At 34.4% G+C, this 26,239-nt stretch overlaps 1 protein-coding gene across 1 annotated transcript in view; it reads right to left on the minus strand.

The window, feature by feature from the left end:
- LOC110442822 (ATP-binding cassette sub-family A member 1-like) overlaps positions 1 to 24,553 on the minus strand; it is a 37,509-nt gene extending 12,956 nt beyond the window's left edge. The window contains exons 1-27 of the mRNA XM_021486631.1: positions 24,488 to 24,553; positions 23,817 to 23,913; positions 23,393 to 23,534; positions 21,520 to 21,653; positions 21,190 to 21,317; positions 20,228 to 20,491; positions 19,613 to 19,696; positions 18,609 to 18,864; positions 17,998 to 18,137; positions 17,235 to 17,351; positions 16,569 to 16,769; positions 15,793 to 15,886; positions 15,249 to 15,357; positions 14,511 to 14,687; positions 13,106 to 13,328; positions 12,495 to 12,716; positions 12,150 to 12,354; positions 11,711 to 11,848; positions 10,320 to 10,488; positions 10,028 to 10,159; positions 9,702 to 9,841; positions 9,127 to 9,264; positions 8,121 to 8,365; positions 7,768 to 7,867; positions 6,957 to 7,165; positions 6,594 to 6,696; positions 5,488 to 5,652 (exon numbers count right to left, since the gene is read on the minus strand). Coding sequence (XP_021342306.1) covers positions 5,488 to 5,652; positions 6,594 to 6,696; positions 6,957 to 7,165; positions 7,768 to 7,867; positions 8,121 to 8,365; positions 9,127 to 9,264; positions 9,702 to 9,841; positions 10,028 to 10,159; positions 10,320 to 10,488; positions 11,711 to 11,848; positions 12,150 to 12,354; positions 12,495 to 12,716; positions 13,106 to 13,328; positions 14,511 to 14,687; positions 15,249 to 15,357; positions 15,793 to 15,886; positions 16,569 to 16,769; positions 17,235 to 17,351; positions 17,998 to 18,137; positions 18,609 to 18,864; positions 19,613 to 19,696; positions 20,228 to 20,491; positions 21,190 to 21,317; positions 21,520 to 21,653; positions 23,393 to 23,534; positions 23,817 to 23,913; positions 24,488 to 24,553 — 4,198 coding nt within the window. The remainder of the gene's footprint in view (positions 1 to 5,487; positions 5,653 to 6,593; positions 6,697 to 6,956; positions 7,166 to 7,767; positions 7,868 to 8,120; positions 8,366 to 9,126; positions 9,265 to 9,701; positions 9,842 to 10,027; positions 10,160 to 10,319; positions 10,489 to 11,710; positions 11,849 to 12,149; positions 12,355 to 12,494; positions 12,717 to 13,105; positions 13,329 to 14,510; positions 14,688 to 15,248; positions 15,358 to 15,792; positions 15,887 to 16,568; positions 16,770 to 17,234; positions 17,352 to 17,997; positions 18,138 to 18,608; positions 18,865 to 19,612; positions 19,697 to 20,227; positions 20,492 to 21,189; positions 21,318 to 21,519; positions 21,654 to 23,392; positions 23,535 to 23,816; positions 23,914 to 24,487) is intronic.
- Positions 24,554 to 26,239: the final 1,686 nt, after the last annotated feature.

A 26,239-nucleotide genomic window follows, 5' to 3' on the forward strand; every position in this document is an offset into this window, starting at 1 on the left:
CATACATACATACATACATACATACATACATACATACATACATACATACATACATACATACATACATACATACATACATACATACATACATACATACATACATACATACATACATACATACATACATACATACATACATACATACATACATACATACATACATACATACATACATACATACATACATACATACATACATACATACATACATACATACATACATACATACATACATACATACATACATACATACATACATACATACATACATACATACATACATACATACATACATACATACATACATACATACATACATACATACATACATACATACATACATACATACATACATACATACATACATACATACATACATACATACATACATACATACATACATACATACATACATACATACATACATACATACATACATACATACATACATACATACATACATACATACATACATACATACATACATACATACATACATACATACATACATACATACATACATACATACATACATACATACATACATACATACATACATACATACATACATACATACATACATACATACATACATACATACATACATACATACATACATACATACATACATACATACATACATACATACATACATACATACATACATACATACATACATACATACATACATACATACATACATACATACATACATACATACATACATACATACATACATACATACATACATACATACATACATACATACATACATACATACATACATACATACATACATACATACATACATACATACATACATACATACATACATACATACATACATACATACATACATACATACATACATACATACATACATACATACATACATACATACATACATACATACATACATACATACATACATACATACATACATACATACATACATACATACATACATACATACATACATACATACATACATACATACATACATACATACATACATACATACATACATACATACATACATACATACATACATACATACATACATACATACATACATACATACATACATACATACATACATACATACATACATACATACATACATACATACATACATACATACATACATACATACATACATACATACATACATACATACATACATACATACATACATACATACATACATACATACATACATACATACATACATACATACATACATACATACATACATACATACATACATACATACATACATACATACATACATACATACATACATACATACATACATACATACATACATACATACATACATACATACATACATACATACATACATACATACATACATACATACATACATACATACATACATACATACATACATACATACATACATACATACATACATACATACATACATACATACATACATACATACATACATACATACATACATACATACATACATACATACATACATACATACATACATACATACATACATACATACATACATACATACATACATACATACATACATACATACATACATACATACATACATACATACATACATACATACATACATACATACATACATACATACATACATACATACATACATACATACATACATACATACATACATACATACATACATACATACATACATACATACATACATACATACATACATACATACATACATACATACATACATACATACATACATACATACATACATACATACATACATACATACATACATACATACATACATACATACATACATACATACATACATACATACATACATACATACATACATACATACATACATACATACATACATACATACATACATACATACATACATACATACATACATACATACATACATACATACATACATACATACATACATACATACATACATACATACATACATACATACATACATACATACATACATACATACATACATACATACATACATACATACATACATACATACATACATACATACATACATACATACATACATACATACATACATACATACATACATACATACATACATACATACATACATACATACATACATACATACATACATACATACATACATACATACATACATACATACATACATACATACATACATACATACATACATACATACATACATACATACATACATACATACATACATACATACATACATACATACATACATACATACATACATACATACATACATACATACATACATACATACATACATACATACATACATACATACATACATACATACATACATACATACATACATACATACATACATACATACATACATACATACATACATACATACATACATACATACATACATACATACATACATACATACATACATACATACATACATACATACATACATACATACATACATACATACATACATACATACATACATACATACATACATACATACATACATACATACATACATACATACATACATACATACATACATACATACATACATACATACATACATACATACATACATACATACATACATACATACATACATACATACATACATACATACATACATACATACATACATACATACATACATACATACATACATACATACATACATACATACATACATACATACATACATACATACATACATACATACATACATACATACATACATACATACATACATACATACATACATACATACATACATACATACATACATACATACATACATACATACATACATACATACATACATACATACATACATACATACATACATACATACATACATACATACATACATACATACATACATACATACATACATACATACATACATACATACATACATACATACATACATACATACATACATACATACATACATACATACATACATACATACATACATACATACATACATACATACATACATACATACATACATACATACATACATACATACATACATACATACATACATACATACATACATACATACATACATACATACATACATACATACATACATACATACATACATACATACATACATACATACATACATACATACATACATACATACATACATACATACATACATACATACATACATACATACATACATACATACATACATACATACATACATACATACATACATACATACATACATACATACATACATACATACATACATACATACATACATACATACATACATACATACATACATACATACATACATACATACATACATACATACATACATACATACATACATACATACATACATACATACATACATACATACATACATACATACATACATACATACATACATACATACATACATACATACATACATACATACATACATACATACATACATACATACATACATACATACATACATACATACATACATACATACATACATACATACATACATACATACATACATACATACATACATACATACATACATACATACATACATACATACATACATACATACATACATACATACATACATACATACATACATACATACATACATACATACATACATACATACATACATACATACATACATACATACATACATACATACATACATACATACATACATACATACATACATACATACATACATACATACATACATACATACATACATACATACATACATACATACATACATACATACATACATACATACATACATACATACATACATACATACATACATACATACATACATACATACATACATACATACATACATACATACATACATACATACATACATACATACATACATACATACATACATACATACATACATACATACATACATACATACATACATACATACATACATACATACATACATACATACATACATACATACATACATACATACATACATACATACATACATACATACATACATACATACATACATACATACATACATACATACATACATACATACATACATACATACATACATACATACATACATACATACATACATACATACATACATACATACATACATACATACATACATACATACATACATACATACATACATACATACATACATACATACATACATACATACATACATACATACATACATACATACATACATACATACATACATACATACATACATACATACATACATACATACATACATACATACATACATACATACATACATACATACATACATACATACATACATACATACATACATACATACATACATACATACATACATACATACATACATACATACATACATACATACATACATACATACATACATACATACATACATACATACATACATACATACATACATACATACATACATACATACATACATACATACATACATACATACATACATACATACATACATACATACATACATACATACATACATACATACATACATACATACATACATACATACATACATACATACATACATACATACATACATACATACATACATACATACATACATACATACATACATACATACATACATACATACATACATACATACATACATACATACATACATACATACATACATACATACATACATACATACATACATACATACATACATACATACATACATACATACATACATACATACATACATACATACATACATACATACATACATACATACATACATACATACATACATACATACATACATACATACATACATACATACATACATACATACATACATACATACATACATACATACATACATACATACATACATACATACATACATACATACATACATACATACATACATACATACATACATACATACATACATACATACATACATACATACATACATACATACATACATACATACATACATACATACATACATACATACATACATACATACATACATACATACATACATACATACATACATACATACATACATACATACATACATACATACATACATACATACATACATACATACATACATACATACATACATACATACATACATACATACATACATACATACATACATACATACATACATACATACATACATACATACATACATACATACATACATACATACATACATACATACATACATACATACATACATACATACATACATACATACATACATACATACATACATACATACATACATACATACATACATACATACATACATACATACATACATACATACATACATACATACATACATACATACATACATACATACATACATACATACATACATACATACATACATACATACATACATACATACATACATACATACATACATACATACATACACACACACACACCAATACTTACCTAGATATACCACTTCCTCCCTTGTTTCTATAGGGTTTTCCATCTGTTGCTGAACTTCTTGTTCCTGTATCTCCTGTAACTGTTGTCTTTGCGTTACTCTCAGGAATGATTGACGCTTGTTTCTACGGAAACTCATCTGAGTGACAGGTCTAGGTACACGCCCACCTTAAACATTAAAAATCAATATGTATAAAGTAACAGGTGTTCAGTGAATTATTTCTTAAGGATATATTTTTTCCCCGGACAAGGAAATGTCTCAGATAGATCGAAAACTATAACAAACACCTATGATAAACTAATATATTTTATTCCCTGTGGTTTGTTATAAACATATTTTGCTATGTAAATAGTTATTTCATTGAAAAACAATTTAGATTTTTGGGAAAAGGATTTTCTTGCTATATGGTCCTTATGCTTAACTAAAATGGCAATGCAACAAATAACATGTATGTAGTGGGGAATGTTCACCTTTTCAGCCTTCTGTATTGAGGGTGAATGTATCGCTACAGCAAACATTAGTACACAGCATAATATACATAGAGAGATTAGTAATTAAATGTGAAAGGCAAATTAATACTTGGTGAATATTGATTATATCGACAGAGGGCAAAAGTTTGACTGGGCAAACTTTTCCAGGTATACAGTACCAGTATACAAACCTCGGCTACATTTGCATATTCCGGTTGAAACGGTACGTGTCGTGCAGAAATATTCCACAATAAACAAATGCACTTGTACCTTTCTATAAGCAGAGCTAAAAATGCACAGTTTCAGAGAATAAAAAACAATGTATCAAGAATATTGTGCCCTTCTCTCACGCATCCACTGAATTACATAACGTATCTTAAAAACTCCATGTGGTTTAACATTGTTTAAGAAAGAAATAACGCAAACTAGCAATAGTCAGCATTTTAGTTTCGGCCAGGTACGTCCGGACCCCTCAATCTACACATGCCAAAATTTCCTGAGGTCAGCCTCGGTTCAGATCTGTACCTGTCGTTTTCTTTACAGGTTCAACCGGTTCAACCATTTCAACTGGATACGTGAATGTACCCAAAATCACTTCCTAAAGATAGACAAATTTATATGTGTCACATGACTCTTACCATCAGATACTTCCTCTAGTCTCTTCCTCTTTACCTCGTCATTTGGGTTTTTTATTGTCTCCTTGTCATTCTCATCAGCAGTTTCTGCCACTTTCAGGAACACCTAACAATCAAACGCAATGAGGTAGGACTAATTTCATAAAGTGTTTAAAATGGAATATTGTAATGGTCAATTCTAAGAATTTTTCATCTTTTTCACTTCTTCCATAACTGTTTATTTTCTTTTTATTATAATTGAGAAAACAGAAACCAAAATATTTAAATATTTTTGTCTCTTTGCTTTCGCTTTTTATTTTTCTTACTTGACCATTTTCTCAGTTTAGAAATAGACAAACAAACATTAAGACTAGTTAAGTGACTCACCTCTTCCAGACTGGTATCTGAGATTCCGAAGCTGGAAATGCCCATGTCTTTATGACAGCGTTCCAGTTCTTGGAACATAAACACAAAATCGCCCGTCTGTGGGCCGTAGTCTGGCAGCTGGTACGTAAGCTCTGACTTGTTGCTCTCCACAAGCTTTGCCTCAATCACAAATTTGTTTATAAAGGCTGTCAATCGCTTCTCAGAAAATGCTGACGATATAAAGACAAAATTAAGATAATTATATGACGTAAGTAGTATGTGTATTTTTCGACTGCCAAAAACTGTAACGAAGTGTTCGAAACCATTTTTTCTGGCATGACTATAGTTTTGATAAATTATTTCTGAAAAGAAAACCATATCTTGCGAGACTTCTATAATGAATATAAGATAAACAAAATATAATCAATAACAGTGTTTTGAGCGTAAAAAACTCAGCAGGGCCAGACCCTGGACATCAAATTGATATATGTGTACTACACCTTTATAACTGATTGAGCTACCTGGTCAACAGAAGTTTCTTTGCCTAGCTATGCTACAGCTATATCCAAAGGGAAGTTAGGGGAGATTACTCTATATAGGAAAAAACACAGTACAGTGGGACAGGGATCTTTAAGTTATAGGCAGGAAACGGGTAAAACGCATTTGATATAAATCTTTACGACATGCATGTTATACCTTTGTCCTCAGCCTAGTTTTTACAACTAATTTATCTTATAACACTGAAATCAATCTCTGAATGTACTTGTATATACTAGTATGTAATGGAGATGACATGTAAGTACTTTGAAGTCAATGGTATATGTATACACACCTGGTTTCAGATCACCATCAGGCGGGGGAGTCGGCATCAGAAAAGAAATGTCATTATCATTAGACCTTTCTGCAAATCCTTCATCCACATCTAGACGACCCTTAATAAAAAAAAATCAATACCAAGCTCAAATACATTGTAAGAATTATTCTTCTAATATATATTCTCTAATCAGAATAGATGGTTTTTGCAGTAATATTAAGTATTATAATCAAATCCCTTCCATAAATTTTAATTCCATAAAAATATATATTTTTCTGCCACTAATTTATTGTACCGTAATTTTTTTATCAATGTAATCTTATTGAAATTAATTATTAAAAAATGTTCAGTTACATGTAATTGTAGAATACCTCTCTCCGTTTTGGCTTCAATAATGGCAGGACATTTTCATATATCATCTCGTACTCGTCGTTTTCCTCGTCTATTTCCTCCGCACCCTCCCGCACCAGAGTCATGTAGTAGCCGTTACCGTAGAGAGACTTGAGGAAGAGGCTGGAGCCACAACAGCAGAGCTTTCCCTGTGAGATGATCGCTATCCTGTCTCCGAGGACGTCGGCTTCATCCATGTGGTGAGTTGACAACAGGATTGTACGGTCTACACAAAACACAAGGTATAGATAAGGGTTATCTTTTAGACTTATATGTGGAAATTTTCCTTGAGTTGTAATGGAAAATAGAACAAGGATAGCAGGTTGGATGGGGATGAACAGTAGGACATCTTAAACAGGAATGCACGTTTCAGCAGAATCACAGAAAAAATCGTAATTCTACCAATTTCATGACAAAATGTGACAACTGAATGTGAGTGAAATCAAAGAAATAAAATAAACATAACACAATAAAATAATATATATTCAATGGAATTTTAATACTGCTTGGAAGAGTACACAAACTAATAGTTAGATAAATGAGTAGTGGAAGGCTTTCCTCCGCTTAGTGATATGCTTAAATTCAGCGGGTAGTCTCGTCTGATCTGAGGTCGGAGTGTGAAAGGCGCATAATAAAGGCATGATGGTTGGATGTTTTTTTGTTTGTACAGTGGAGAGCTCAGGGCCCTCAACTCAACTCTATCAGCACTCCAAGGACATAAAATTCAATGAACAATTAAAACAATAAAAAAACTTCCTATTATGGAAACATTTTTTTTAAACAGTTCAAAGTTTGAAGTAAAAATGGAAAGTCAAGACAACAAAATGTCTCTGTCATATTCAGTTTGTTTATGGAGTCTGGCATAAATTTGCCACTATGTCCATATATCTTACATACGATAATGAAACAGTTTCAACATATGTATTGGGGGGAAAAAAACAAATCTTTTTGGAACAGGGTAGATGATAATGGCTTATTGCGACATACTTTTTTTGAACTTAAGTAGGAGTTCCCAGATCGACCGCCTGGCATAAGGATCAACACCTGCCGTTGGCTCATCCAGGATCACAGTCTTGGCATTTCCAACGAACGCTATAGCAACAGAGAGCTTCCTTTTCATACCACCTACAAAACGATAACAAAGGGTGAAAACAATGAATAATTGAAATATAAATCACTATTTTCTTTCCAACAAAAAATCCAGCTTTTATCAAGAAGCAAATCATTAAAATGAATAATCATTGTTGAATATTAAAAATAAGACTTCGTAATGAGACAATTACAACCAAAAAACAAGTACTATTTTATGCAAGGTATACCACAAGATCTTAAAATAAATTGTTTACTGGGAAATTTTTGCTGCAGTTTAACCTTCGCATTTTTTTGCCTTCTGTAATGAGGGACGAATTTATCCTGAAAGCGAATATCAAAACACACCAAACTTGTCATTACAAGAGAAGGGCAAAAATAACACTGGGCAAATATGGATTTTACCAGTAAAGGGCGAATTTTTGACTTGACAAAAGTTTCCTGGTATACCGTATATTGATCAACAAGCTTACCTGAGAGCATTTTAGGAAAGGCATGTTTCTTGTGGGGTAGCTTTATGTCCTGTATCAACTGTTTGGCCTCGGCCTTGGCCTGGACGTTGGTCAGCCCCTTCAGCCGTGCATAGAACCACAGATGTTCTTTCAAAGTCAAACTGAAACACACACATTATGGACAGGTACATTTTATGATTCCTCTTAAGGTGGAGAAGCAAAAAATTACATTTAAGTATTCAGCAACATTTTTTTTTAAATTAACACAAATTCTGAAAATATTGTACATTTACATTTTATGGCCGTTATGGTCTACAGTGGTGAAAGGGTTGATAAGTGTCACTTACTAAGGGAAGAGGGCGTTATACTGCGGACATAACCCCAGACTCGATCGGATGTCCTCCATGTGGGTGGTGATGTCCTTCCCATAGACGTAGGCCGTACCCTCAGTCGGTGGGAACAAGCCTGTCAGTATCGACCTACAAATGCAGACACAGTGTATAATATAAAACAGTAGGAAAAATAAAACATTCATGAATACAGAAGTAACCATTCTGTTTTGATGTACATGTACTGTCCATCTTCTATAAACTTCACACATGTAATCTACAAAATCTTTCATATCAGTTTCAGACTTACATTGTGGTGGTTTTGCCTGCACCGTTGTGACCCAGAAATGATGTAATTTGACCTTCGTAGAAGTTGATGCTAAGACCATCAACTGCCATCTTTTTTCCATAGGCTTTCCTGAGATTTCTGATTGACACTCCAAGGGGACGCCCCATTGGTTCGTCTTCCATGTTGATGCCTGCAGAAAAGAAACAACTCTACTACAACTCTTCTATCTCCAGTGAATGTAAAACACTATTCCCTCAATTTCCTACCATGGACGGTACCCCGGTATTAATGAAAAGTGTGTTTGCCTAAATGGAAGCCAGGATTTCAAATGAATAATCTATAAGTGAGATAAATGAGAGAGGACACAAATCTACCCAAACCTGTACAACAGACTCACATGATGGAGGATAAAAGTCTACCTGACCTGTTATGACAGACACATATGGTTATGAAAAGTTCTTTTTTACACAACCAATAAAAAATTCTATGTGACATTTTGATGACTAGTATGATATGTACACTGTCACCTTCATCAGACAAATGACCAGTGAATGGGCCCTAAAACGGGTACAAAAACAGTGTCAAAGTAAGGAGAAGAACAAGAAAAAGCCAATCAAGGATAAGAACAAAACCAAAGGTCAAGTGGTCATCCCGTATGCAAAGGGTATATCCGAAACCATCCAGAGGATATATCGCATTCATGGCATAGCAAGAGCCATGAAGCCCCACAAGACGTTTTGCAATATCCCAGTACACCCTAAGGATAAAACACTTATACGACGCACTGCAGAATGCATATACAAAATCGGAAGCAAAAACTGCGATGCGTCGTATATTGGAGAGACTGGAAGGATTTTTGGGGTCCGCCTTGGTGAACAACAGAAAGATACAGAAACCCAAGAAGGTAGGAAATTAACCAGATCAGAAAGGAAGCAGTCGGAGTCCCAGATAAATAAATTGGCAATCACAGACCATGCCATACAAAAAAAATTATGTGATTGACTGGGATAACTCCAAAGTTTTGGACAGAGAGAGCAATCTGTTCAAGTGGCAGATAAAGGAAGCCATCTGGATACGCTGCAGTGGGCCAGTTCTAAATCGAGACGAGGGGGCTCAAAGGCTCTCGTACATCCATTTCGGTACATATATAACAACTATTGTACATTTGTTTACAGCATAGCTGAAATCGACATCGATTTTGTGGACAACTCGTACACATTTTACACCTTTGTTTGCATACACTTCACTGGTCATTTGTCTGATGAAGGTGACAGTGTCGTTCTAGTCATCGAAACGTCACATAGAACATTTTATTGGTTCTGTCAAAAAGATTTTTCATAATCCATACTTACCAACCTGAGGAAAATGTTTAGAAATTGTTATCAAGGTGTTGAATTTAGAACATTACATACCTGTAACTGGTTCAGGCTCATATGTAGATTCTTCTTCCTCTTCCTCTCCACCTTCACCTTTGACCTTTCTGTTTCCAGTACCACACCAGTAAGACCTGAGAAAAAAGAAATAAAATGGTCGAGGGATCCCATATTGTCCTACAAAAAAAAAAAAAAATCAATCAAAAGTACCATTCAGACAAACTTTGCACGTGTATCATTTTCCTGTATATGTTGCGCAATTTAAAATTCTAAAAAATCAACTTTCTATAGTATTTCAAAGGTGTCAGTTTGTTAGTTTAATTATCAACCACATCTCTCAAACTTTTTGAAAAACATTTTAATACACATGTTTATAAAATTGCAGTTTCGTAATATCCACATCATCTGAGGTTTCAGCTCCTTGATGCTCTACTCGCTGGGCTATCTTAAATATTATTTGACATATCACTGTGTGTACCTGGGAAAACGGCCTCTATGTACCAAGTGATAAGTCCGTACAAGATGGCGTCCAACCACAACATGAGGATGCAGTAAAGCATGCTGAACTCATCGTCCACCAGAGGGGTCTTGGCAATGTTACTCCATTGTACTCCAATGTTCTGTTCTTCAAACCGTGCAATGTAGGTACAGCCAAACCCAAACGCCACATTTGACGAGAAACACTGAAAACAGACAATGAATAGAGTGATTTACAGACCAAAATGAAGGGAAATTCTCTGAGAAAGAGTACATACAGGGACACATACACTATCTGTTTACAAGGATACAGCAGCTGATCATACATCTTTATTACAATACTTACCACACTCATCTTATTCCAACCGCTGAGGACATCCTCCCAGCGTTTAGCAAAGCTGTATGGCTGGTACATGATGAAGTAGATGAAGCCTGCTGAGCAGGCGGCCAGGTTGGCCTGGGAGAAACACACGCTGATCATGAACACCATGCTGATGGTAGCCACACCGAAGGAGGTGAAGAACAGCAGCAGAATCACAGGGTCAGATTGTTGTATGATCTTCCCATACTGAAACAGACAAATAATGTATGATCTTTCCTTACTGAAACACACAAATATTGTGTGATCATCTCATACTGGAACAGACGAGAAATGTATCATCTTCCCATACTGAAACAGACAATTTTTGTATGATCTTTCTATACTGACACATACAATTTTTGTATGATCCTACCATACAAAAACATTAAATTTTCGTATGACCTTCCCATACAGAAACAAATACTGTATAATTTTCCTGTAATTAAAATGACTTTTTTCTTTCCTTTCATCTTTTCATACTTAACCCTTTCATCACTGTAGACCATCATGGACTCATCCAGGTAAAAGTCTACTGAAGATACATAGGGTTGAAAGGGTTAAATAAATAATCACACTACCTGACAATACTTTCTTACCTTACAAATGATAACCAGCAAGCTGACGGTGATGAACATTGTGACGAAGGCGTTGATGAACCAGGCCATCCAGTGGACACCGTTCCCTAGTCCCATAATCTTCATCATCTCCTTCAGTCGTTTCTCCTTTTCGTACACGATGTTCTTACACAGCAGGGCTACGGGGAAGATCCAGGCCAGGACGAGGAACAGCGGCAACGTCTTGGAGACCACTTCCATAAACCTAAAAAAGACAGTTCATCAAAACAGTGCTTTGTCAGAGTAATACGAATCGCTTCAATAAAACAGAGGCTATTTTCTGAAGACACTTAATAGATATCATCAAACTAGCTTCAGTTATTCCCATTACAAAGTGTTTATCTTTCCTGAAAGGTCAGTTAATGAAATATCAAAGGTATAATTTAATGCATGATATTGATAACCATTCTTCAACTAAAAAAAGTGAAAAATTTCGCAGTGTGGAAATTCTCTCAATTTTTCACGTTGAATTTAAATTAACTCAAAAATATGTACATGGGAATATATCTTTAAAGATTATAGATATATAGAATATATATCGATTTTAGAACCATTGTCAAATTTAAAAATTTCCACACGGCAATCAGTTTAAAGAGTCACAATGTAAACATTTCCACATATAAGATTTTCCACTTTTATAGTATCAAGATTATAAAACATCTACACACTCAATTTTTCTTGGGGTTAGTTTGACATAAGTACTTTGATAGTCTCCAATGACTGATCCACCCTGACTGACCAACCCTGACTGATCCACCCTGACTGACCAACCCTGACTGATCCACCCTGACTGACCCACCCTGACTGATCCACCCTGACTGACCCACCCTGACTGATCCACCCTGACTGACCCACCCTGACTGATCCACCCTGACTGACCAACCCTGACTGATCCACCCTGACTGACCAACCCTGACTGATCCACCCTGACTGACCCACCCTGACTGATCCACCCTGACTGACCCACCCTGACTGATCCACCCTGACTGACCCACCCTGACTGATCCACCCTGACTGACCAACCCTGACTGATCCACCCTGACTGATCCACCCTGACTGACCAACCCTGACTGATCCACCCTGACTGATCCACCCTGACTGACCAACCCTGACTGATCCACCCTGACTGATCCACCCTGACTGACCAACCCTGACTGATCCACCCTGACTGACCCACCCTGACTGACCAACCCTGACTGACCAACCCTGACTGACCAACCCTGACTGACCAACACTGACTGATCCACCCTGACTGACCAACCCTGACTGATCCACCCTGACTGATCCACCCTGACTGACCAACCCTGACTGATCCACCCTGACTGACCAACCCTGACTGACCCATCCTAACAGAACATCGTTGTGTATGAATTTAGGGCTAACTTACGAGTCCTCTACATAGCAAGGATAGGGGAACTGCTGGAGAATGACGCCTGTATCATCCTCACGTCCTGTTTGGTACTTGATAATAGCATGATCCACCATGTCCTGTAGGTAGGCGAAACCGTACGTCAGATATTTAGTCTCCATTCCCGCACGTCTCCGGGGGCCAGGGCGCCAATACCTAAAACAATTACACAGAGGTCATTACAATAGGTAAAGACAGTGACATTATGGGAACTTACAACAACATTTTACTTCATTTTACCAGAGATTGTGACATTGCTTTCAACCTTCCATCATTAGGAAGGAAACCTCCCTCCTTTTGCCCAAAATATACCAATCTCCCTCGAAACTCCCTCATTCAAGTCAAAACGCACACAAACTTAAACCTACATCCTGTGGTCTCCAAATTACTGCAGGATATGTGTAATGATCTTAACAGGTGTGTCTTAATCAAATGAATGCTTTTTGGAGTTATTTTGACATAAAGAAGGGAAAAATAAATTGGACAAAGCAGTTTCACTCGTATTTCAGCACTTTCTCCCTCATTGGAAACAAGGAGATCTCGCTCATTGGAAACGAGGAGATCTCCCTCATTGGAAACAGGGAATGAGGGAAATCTCCCTCATTGGAGGTTTCAGAGGTTGACACCTATGTTATGAAAATATTACACCATCTCTGAAACAATTTATCTCTTTAGCCTTCAGTAGGCTGACGATAGATCTTGAAAAAAAATCCTTACTTGTCAGTAACGCGTTTAGTGTCGTCCACTTTGGTGGTGTCCATCCTGATTTTGTATGAGAGATGGGTAGGGAGCGGATCTGCTCCAGGCTTCACGTCAAACACCAGGGCTACAATCAAAATGACTGTGTTATCAGTACATATGTCAGTAACAGTATGTGAGCCTTTTTCTCCTTTTTTCTCTCAACATTATTTTTTACCAATTCATTGATTTTTAAGTCCTTGATGTTAAAGAAAGAACAAAATCTTGAAAAACTTTTCCCCCTGAATTCAGATTATTCTATACCAAATTTAGAAATCAAAAATTCAAAGGGTATGACACATTTCATAACCATTTACAACAGAACAATTCCAGCTAATGTCCAGTTTATCCATCGGATTAAATCAAAGATAAATCAACATACTATTTTTTTCTTTTTACTATCATCACAAAATTGTTAAGACAAGAACATTCTGTTAATGACAGGCAATTTAAAACTGAAATCATATACAGAACATAAATTAAATCACTGCCAAAATATCATGTGTGTCCAACTACTACTAACCTCCCCAAAAGTTGTCAGCCTCAATCATGTCGAGGCTGTTCTCAATGAGCTCGTCCTCCGAGGAGTAACCAACAAACTTGTCAAACTGGAAACACTGTGGAAAACAGGAATAAGTCTGAATATATACTATATAGCTAATACTTTAAACATGACATAATGAAATCTCCAATGCTGCTAGTTTACATCAGAATTGTGAGATTATAGTGCCAGCTAGGTCATTGTTATAACACTGGGTACAATATTATATGGGATTACTTCCTGGAAATGATATTTTCAATGAACTTAACACAAAAAATAATATCTCAGTCAGTCAAATATCACATTATAGCTACAATGATCATGGAAACCTCAATTCAAAATTAAGCAAGTCTGCAAGCATACTTTTCAACATAAACAGGAAAATAACACTTCACAAATTCGTATTCAAATAGAACATAAGTTTTCTAATTTTTGCCACCAGAGGCTGCTCTGATCAGTTGATAACATATTGCTCCAACTAGTGCTGTAGCTAGTCTTTGGCAATTCTAGGTCAGCATCCGTAATAAAGAATGCAAAAACAAAATTTCATAATCGCATCAGGGAAGCATTCAAAATTAAAGAAATATTTGTTTGAAAGTTCCTTGAACAGTTTTGAATTTTGATGGATTTGGCCCAAACCATATAACGATACATAGTTCCTTAGAACTATTTTATGACCAGATTAATTAACAAATCACTCAATTTTAATTACTGCATATCTCATCATCAGCATCAACCATGATCAATATGACGGTTACCTTGCCATACTCAGCCACTACTCGGGCAAATATCTTGGTGTAATGGAGAGTCTTCTCCCAGTCAAAGTTGCCGTCGGCCTTTGGGTCCTTACTGAGGTAGGTCTGTAGGAACCGACACACATTCTTGGATTTTGTTTTTGACTTGATCAGGTTCATTGTCTTGCTCTCCAAGATATCGCACAAACACGACGATGCAAACGCCTAAAATAAATAAACAAACATTAGATAAGTGGGCAGAGGTAAATCATTCTGGCTACTTCAGATCATATATAATTGAAAAAAAAACAACCAGATTGATGTTTTTGTAAGTTGCCTAGATGATAATTTTAACAAACATTTTTCATGGAGTTTCTTCTACATTTTCATCTGAAGACTGCGGACAGATATGCAGACCTCCAAACTTTTAGAAATTAAAATCAGTAAGGCTAAGTTACTGACTGAAAAAAGCTATTATATGGTCATTATGATACGTAAGCTATTCAACGGATCATTTTCTAATTCAAGACTACAATTAGAGAAGTAGCCATTTTGTTAAAAGTCTGAATGCTTGGTTCCAACCTAACACTTTAAAAGTCAAAAGGATTGAAAAGGACCGAAAGAAAAACTACATAGATTGTATAACATGGTAATTATTTCTCCCAAATTGAACATTTAAGTGATTATTACCCGGATCATATCCATGGTGGGACTAGTCTTGAGATACTTCTCAAGGTACTCGGCATAATCCTCCCAGTCTTCAGCCAGTTTCACCATCCTTGCCAGGTCACTAAATGTCCGGTTGGCCTAGAATGTAAACAAAAAATAAATATTTTCCACTTATTGATACAACCAGAACATTTGCAGCCACCTTTCAAGTGCTTTTAATGGAAAAATTCACCCCATTATTTAGTTTCCCTTCGACCAGTGAGTTAAGAAGAAATATTGAATATCAGCAGTGTATAACATTGTTGCAGAAAGCAAACTTAAAGCACTATATAGCATTTCAATGCAGCATAGGTTAAATCCTTCCGATTAAGTTAGATATATATATCTCAAAGATTTTAAATTTTTGATAAGTGGATGAGAACAAGAGTCAGCACTACTAATGGTAAAAAAGTGGAATTTCTTGCATGTGGAATAATTTGCATTGTGACTCTTTAAACTGATCATGATGCAGAAATCTATATACATGTATTGTATATCTACCACCTGTATAATCCATAATTGAATATGTGCATGTGGATAATTTTGTGCTTATTTACTCAAACTAACAAAATAAGCATTTCCAACCATGAAAAAAATTGACTTTTACATTAACAAAGATAAGATAACGCCGTTTACTTCCTATAGACAAGGACTAAACCAAGTAGATAAATATTTTGTGCGACATAAACGCATATCTGACAGATCTAACTACAATGCTTGAATCAGAACAGGTGTAAAACCTTACCCCCTTGATAATTTCCCTGACAGCTGCAGTGTCCGGTGCGTAGGGAATCTTTCCCAGGACAACTGGGCGCAGATGTTTCCATAAGATTTGTGTGTTTATATTGGCATTCATCAACTCCACCAACTCCATACAAACCGGCGCTGTCAAAATATTATACGGCTAACAAGATGCAATTCACAATCTATATCCAATTTTTATTCCTATAGGTTCAATTTTATGGTTTCAAGGAAGATTTAACATTTGATATTTTATGTACCTGGTATCAAGCGATATACCAAGATGTTATTTAAGATTGCTTTTGCGTATTGCAACTGAAAAGGTTCTGGTGGTTAAGAAATATTCCGAGATAAATGAACACACTTGGACCAGAACAATGCCAAACTTACAGTCAGAGCTAAAAATCCACAGTTTCAGAGTTTTGTGACAAGTAAATAACAATATATAAACAATAGCATGTCCCTTCTTTTAGGCATGGACTAAATCTTATATCAATTCCTAAAATATGCATGTGAAGCACCTCTGGTTTTTGCAGAAATAATGTAAACTGCATTTCAGTAAGGCCTCTAAGTAATGATATAATCTGTATACCCGGTCTAACAAAATTCACTTACAGTTCGGTCCATAATCATTCCCCCCCTTGTCCTTGTCATCCTTGATGTCTGGCCGTTTGAAGGAATTAAATCGATCTAGAATATCCTTTGACTTAGTTGATGTCATTTGCATGAAGGAGTTTCTCCCACAGACAAACTTTCCCATTTGTTCCATTATCACTTCTGGGCTAGGCTTTCCGGTCTTTGAAAAAAATGCTATGAGGTCTTGAATTGGCTTCTCGAAAGTGGCTGCATCTGTAGAGTCCAGATCCTTTACCTGAAATAGCATGAAGTAAAACATATACACTTCTGTAGCAGCCATTCACCCCTGAAGACGCATTTGAACTCCTGCAATTCAAAGGTTGGAATAGTTTATCATGAAATGTCAGGGGTGAATGAGTTAATGACAAGCTAGCTTTTCTAGTAATGCGGTATTATCCTGGAACTCTCCCAGTGGTTAAGCAATGGCAAGCATGGCCAGTGGCTGAATGGGTGTCTGTCTTCAAGTTACATTTAGTTGAAGCGTCTTGTCCCTGGGGTACCTTGTAAGGCCATTTCCTGATGGCTAGGGACCAGAAGGTGCATTATAGTACACAGTCTCAAAAGTTTAACTGCAGTGAAAATGTCCTGGCATACAGTACTTTACAACAGTCAATAGTGAATCAAACATTACATGGAAATTCCGTAAAGATAGGCAACAATAATTTCCAACCAAATTGATATCAGGTATACATTTACTGCTTTTGTGACTGCTTCTGATTTTATCATTGCTATACTTAGGCCGCATTCGTTTATCGCCATCCAAACGTTTATGAAATGAGGTCGGACCTAGTAATCTGATGCTGCTTTCAGGAGAGCCTTGACAAAGCCTTGCAAGGCCTGCATAAACATTTGCAGGTCTCCCAGGATTTATATCCGAAAATGTTACATTTAAAAACAGACAAACTGGTTGAACCAGATATGTGAAAGGGGCCCTATTATGTAGATATACATATATAGTGGTAACATTCTAAAAAAATACTTACATCTTTGAATAAGCCTTTCAACTTTCCGTAGATTTTAGTAACGTTTGGTATTTTTCCAGTATTGAGAAAAACAAACCTCAAAACCTGAAATTTAGAATATAAAATCAAACTTCAAAAAGCAGAAAATTATTTCCAAAGAAAACCTATGAATGAATTTCCATTTGAAGATTATGTAATTAGAGATAGTTTTGTAAAGATGATTGAAGTAGATTTTTCTATTAGTCTATAAGTGTCAGGAGCAGTGAAACATTTATTATACAAACGTTGCATTAACTTATTTACCCCTGAAGTTTCATAATGAACTATTCCAACCTTAGAATTGGAAGAGTTCAAAAGTGTCTTCAGGGGTTAATGAGGGGAATGAGTTAATAGACAAAAGCTTGTCTAATTGAAGACATTCTCAATGGCAAGAAGCTTAGACTGTGTACAGTATCAATATTCTTTTCACATTTTCATATTTATATTGAAAGATATTAATTTAATTTCTAAGTTTGTGGCTCCCGAATTGAAAGGTCTGCAGTATATTTCATAAGAAATATTCTCAGTACTTATATAAAGTCAACAGTACTACATGAAAAAAAATTGAGATTTATGAAAATTATGCAATGCACTTACTTGAAATATGAAATGTTGGATGCTGTATTTGTTTTTGAAGAGGTCATACAAACTGACAAGTTGTGCTTCAGGTATGCGACAAAGTTCGGCCTGAACTGTACGTCGGGCAGCAACGTCCTTGAACCTGAATGACTCTAGCATGGAATCTGAGGAACACACAAAGTCACGAACCTGCGCTGCAGATTTCTTTGGTCCAACAGACTTACCAACCCTGGGACAAACTTCGAAGTCACGCAAAACATCGCTAAGGTGTGGACGATTGAACTGAAAATTAACATGTGTTACAATATATTGACAAAAAAAATAATATTACACAATTAACTGGATAAGGTAAATGGATCATCAAAGAGTGAAATTATTGAACCTCTGACACCTTTTGATTAACAAAATGAACAATTTAACCTTAATTATTGGTAGTACCGGTTGGTGAGCTGTACTGTAACCTCTAGCAGAGAATTGCCAAACAAGTAGTGTTGATGTTTTATCAGTGCCTGCTTACACCCCAGTAAACTTACCTACACCCTCTATGCCAACTACATGTCACCATAAGGGAGATATCCATACAAAAATAATGTTAATATGGATAATTCTGCTGGGTGTTCATTTTTTACGACTTCAATCACAATTCATGTTCGTTTAATTTTCTTGCTATCTGAGGCCTATACATACACATTTTCAGTACTGTAAAGTTATTGCGGTGTGGAAATGCTGATGAGCGATTTAGTGTGAAAAAATACCAATGAGTGATTAGATTTCAGAATCATTGCCACCATGAACATTTTCACACAGTGATCAGTTTGAAGACTGACAATGTGAACATTTTTAAATTTTAAATTAGTACATAAACAACATGTAAATTCTCCCCTCACATTTATTTCCACATTTACCTCAGTAACAGGTAATTTTTTCCTATACTTTGTATCAATGTTCCTGTTACACGGTAATCCGTGATTTTTACTCACCTGACCGAAATCTATTGATGCATTAAGAAGGTGCACTAAAGCCCCCTCTGACAAAGTGATGCTATTGTTCACGATTTCCTGAACAAGCTCTCGAGGATTCTTAAAAAGGCTCAGCACTTTAACATGGCCTGAAATAAACACACAAAACATTCATTATCTCAACAGTGCTTGTTTTATAGGTAAGGTTGTATTTAAACTTTTTTTAGACTTTTAATAAATTAATGACAATCTGCATGTTCTCTTAACAACTATGTTCCAAATAAACAAAGATAAAACTCTAGTTCATTGAAAAATAATGCTTCTGATTTGTCAGACCCCATGGTAGTTTACCTTTTGTGGAGCCGTTGAGGATTTTAGCAGACAGGGAGCTGATAATATCCCAGGTTCCTATCAGATCAAGGATCAGTTTCCGGTCCATGTTATTGTTGAGGACATCTGTGATATCTTCAACCAACTTTGTCATCCTGTCAGTAAAACATAATGAAAGCAAAATTAGTTATCAATTCCAGTATTGCTCAACCTCGATACTCCAGGGTTATATTCATTTAAACTCTGTGCACCCCTTGAATATGTCATAGAAAAATTGAGGGCACATGGCTAGCTATCTAATTGGTCTCAGATAGCCTGACCAATCGCTAAACTGATACCCGTCTTTTGAAGATTACAGAGGAGTGACATTCTACTTCAAAGCAAGTTGTTTTACCGTTGTGCTACCGTTGGATTCATTTGATGAAAATCAAAAGATCAAACTTAAGTCTTCTTGTCTCATCCACAAGGTGGTGCACACTGAGCACTCAATTTTGCTATTATGATATATTACAGGGGTGAAGAGAACGTAAGTGAGCATAACCCATAAGCATCAAGGATGAGTATAGCCATATACTTCTGTTGCAGTTTCATGTTTACAAACTATTTTGTTGGTATTTCACAGTCTATACATATAAGTTACATTTCAATTTTAGATTATTAGAATATTTATTGAATCAAACCTGCTCATTAGACCACCTCTATCAACAAATGATTTATATGCTATGAGACCACTTTTAATGTTCCTCGTTGTAGTGATTTTGTTGTGAACTGAACCTGTATCAAGATCCCACCTGTGTTAAGAGACCACTTTTAATGTTCCTTGTTATAGTGATTTTATTGTGAACTGAACCTGTATTAAGAGACCACCTGTGTTAAGAGACCACTTTTAATGTTTCTCGTTATAGTGATTTTATTGTGAACTGTACCTGTATTAAGAGAAAACCTGGTTAAGAGACCACTTTTGACTTTTAATGTTCCTCGAAGTGATTTTATTGTGAACTGAACCTGTATCAAGATCCCACCTGTGTTAATTAAGAGACCACTTTTAATGTTCCTCGTTGTAGTGATTTTATTGTGAACTGGACCTGTATTATGAGACCACCTGTGTTAAGAGACCACTTTTAATGTTCCTCGTTATAGTGATTCTATTGTGAACTGAACCTGTATTAAGAGAACACCTGTGTTATGAGACCACTTTAAAAATTCCCAATTGAAATGATTTAATTGTGAACTGAACCTGTCTTAAGAGAACACTTGTGTTAAGAGACCACTTTTAATGTTCCTCGTTATAGTGATTCTATTGTGAACTGAACCTGTATTAAGAGAACACCTGTGTTAAGCGACCACTTTTAATGTTCCTCGTTGTAGTGATTTTATTGTGAACTGAACCTGTCTTAAGAGAACACTTGTGTTAAGAGACCACTTTTAATGTTCCTTGTTATAGTGATTTTGTTGTGAACTGAACCTGTATCAAGATCCCACCTGTGTTAATTAAGAGACCACTTTTAATGTTCCTCGTTGTAATGATTTTGTTGTGAACTGAACCTGTATTAAGAGAACACCTGTGTTAAGAGACCACTTTTAATGTTCCTCGTTGTAGTGATTTTATTGTGAACTGAACCTGTATCAAGATCCCACCTGTGTTATGAGACCACTTTTTGGACTTTTCAAGTGTGGTCTCTTACAGTAATACAGGTTTAACTGTACATTCACAGTTCCAGTGCAATCTCAAAAACCATGATAGTAAACACACTGGGAAAGTTTGGTGTTACATATTAAGTATTATATATAGATTGGTCCAGAATTATCTTGAATTCTTTAGAAAAGGTAATTTTATTAAAATAAACATATCAAAGGATGCAACATAAAACAAAACACTATACAATGTACTTACAAAGAATCTTTGTAGTCATCTGTGTTTCCCGCCATTTCATTTGGAGTGACATTCTCGTAGCACGTGTTGTTGAAGGTACAGAAGAACGACTGTAGGAAAGGCACAATACCCACACTCGGCATGGACTTGCCATCAAAGTGACCTTGTATGGTAGAGAGAACATCCAAGGTCATGAGATGTTTCAACATGATTGCTATATTATACATGTACATGCCATATTTTGTGCTGATAATTCATGTTTTGTAAATAAGTAGAATTTCATTCAAAATTTAAGGAGAGAATGATTGTTCCATTTTTTTTTTTAAATGCAATATAAAATATCTTTTACGTAAGGTATACTCTTAAAATTTCAAAACAAATATGATAATAACATTGATTATATCAGACTTTGGTTAATGTTTTCTATACTCAAACTTTTACATACATTCTGGGTGGTTCCACTTGAGATCCGGGCGAGTACGTACTCCCACAAGTACAAAGAGTAGGATAAGGGGGGCCAACACCTCCGCAATCACACGGTACTGTTGGACAGACATAAGATAATTATACAATGTAGGATGAGGGGGTTGGGGTCGGGGGGAGGGGAGGCCAACATCTCCACTACCGTAAATATAATACAAGTCACTTTGGGAAAAGGTCCTTGGTTAGTGTTTTCTTTTACTTTCTCAAAAGAAATTGTAAAGGTATTCATATTTTCATATTCAATCATATCAAAGAATATTTGTACAAAACATGAAGGTTGATCTTGAATTAAGAGATCAAAACCCTAGCTCTAAATTTACATTGGACAGCCAGATCTGTGAATGTGGCAATATGAAATCCTGACATTTTAACAGCTTAATTACTATTCGGTCATACAATTTTACCCCCAAAAAAATATTGTGGCCTTAAATAGGAATCACAGGGGGATATATCCTACAGTGGACCCCCATATAGATGATGTCCCAGAACAAGGATTAAAGCATCTTACGAAACAATTGGACCCAGCTGATGATGTCAAAGAATTCACTGTCAAAACGCCCACTTGTCCCATCTCTCAATCCATTTACCCTAAATAGAAATTCACAATCGCATATACACAAACAACTAACTTACCTTTTGACGCCATCTCAAAGTGAAGTTTTTCCACAAAAGTAAAGACAGCTGATTTCCAAACCCCATCTTGTTAGACCTCTACAGGGCCAAATATTGATACAATATCCTGAAAGGAAGAAATTGAAACAACAGATATTTCAAATATTTGGTAAATGAAAAAAAGTTTCAGGCTATGAAAACAAAACACATATACATATAGCTTCATATGTAAGAAGTATAATTTTAAACACATACCGGTAATAAATGTCTCTTGTTGTTCCTGCTTAGTTTTCAATTAAATCCCACCATTGTCCTGCATGATCAAGTGTTAAAAGATGACTCCAAATAATTATTCAGATCCATACTTCAAACGTTCATGTTTATTCGAAGAATTTCACTACGATTCACAAAATATGTTAACACAGCCTTGCACAATATCCGATCTTCACATCAACCATAAAAATTTCATCCCTACTTTTTACACCAACTTCACTTCCATGATTTAAATTATTTAACTCCTCAGAGAAATGCAGCACTGAATTCACCAATATCTCCTGTTTACAGCTTTAGTCCAAAGGAAGATGATTAAAACATTGCAGTGAGGTAGGTTATGTTGAGGGATGAGTGATAGTGACGATGTAAGGTATGAGCAAGTGATCTACCTGTAGTGGGCCAGGTACCCAATGACATGCAGTCTAACCACTTCCTGGTCCTAACATCACAGGTAGCACCTCAGGCCAGGTATGGTGAAGTGTGCACTGTCTCATCAAGACCTACCCCTGCAGTCAACGCCTTACATCATCTTCACAGGAAAAATTCTGCACCAGTTTTGTCTTTTCTTCTTACAGCATGGACATTAAAGAAATTGAAAAACTAAGGACAATGAGTATCTATCCTATCCATTCTTTCTGTTATCATGAAAACAGCATAACAAATTGTGTTTCACTATACCACAAGAATGGTAAAAAGCATACCGTAGCTGGTCTATAATTGTTGTGTAGATAGCATTGAAAACATGTCATAGACTTTAAATGTCTTAGATGTTTATTCAAGATATATGATTCTAATACCTCTATTTTTTACTTTCTTACAGTCTTATAATATAAAAGATCATTTTTTTCAAGAATGAGGCATTTATGTAGTATTCATCATCTAATAGAATAGGATGTGCTGAAATAGATTATGACATTGAAACACACCATAATAAAGCTCAATTTGGCTCGAGATTATACATATAACTCTACTACACTTTGACTATATCTCTAAATCATTTGACTTTAACAAAGTTAACTGTAAATCACCCCCACGATCATGTGATATCTTTGAATTTCATGTTAAATTTTTTGACAATATAAGAAAGATTTTTTTCTTTACATGTACCAAAACATGTGACAAACTGCTAATTAAAACAAGTTGTTGATGGCTTTAAATCTGCAATGTCTTCCTCTACCAAAAGTCAACAGTGCTAGGAGGCTTAAATCAGTACTAATTTCTGTGATCATCATCTAACACTGAGGTCAAGTGTCAACAGCCCTATGGGTGTGACACAGTCAGTCGTGTGTGTTACCCTGCTACCCCTATCTATCCCCAAATCTTTGGATTATTTACAAACCTGGCCCAGGGCCCTCTCAAACCACTGACAATATAGATATATAGGTGTCAGATCCCTTATCCTGTCAATCAGCATATTCATAATTGTGATCCTATAAGGATATCAGTTGGTAAAAAGATTTCTTTAAATATTTCTGAAAATGAAATAAAATAAATTAATTC

This window comes from Mizuhopecten yessoensis, unplaced genomic scaffold (assembly GCF_002113885.1).
Source record: "Mizuhopecten yessoensis strain PY_sf001 unplaced genomic scaffold, ASM211388v2 scaffold716301, whole genome shotgun sequence".
Taxonomy (NCBI): Eukaryota; Metazoa; Mollusca; class Bivalvia; order Pectinida; family Pectinidae; genus Mizuhopecten; species Mizuhopecten yessoensis.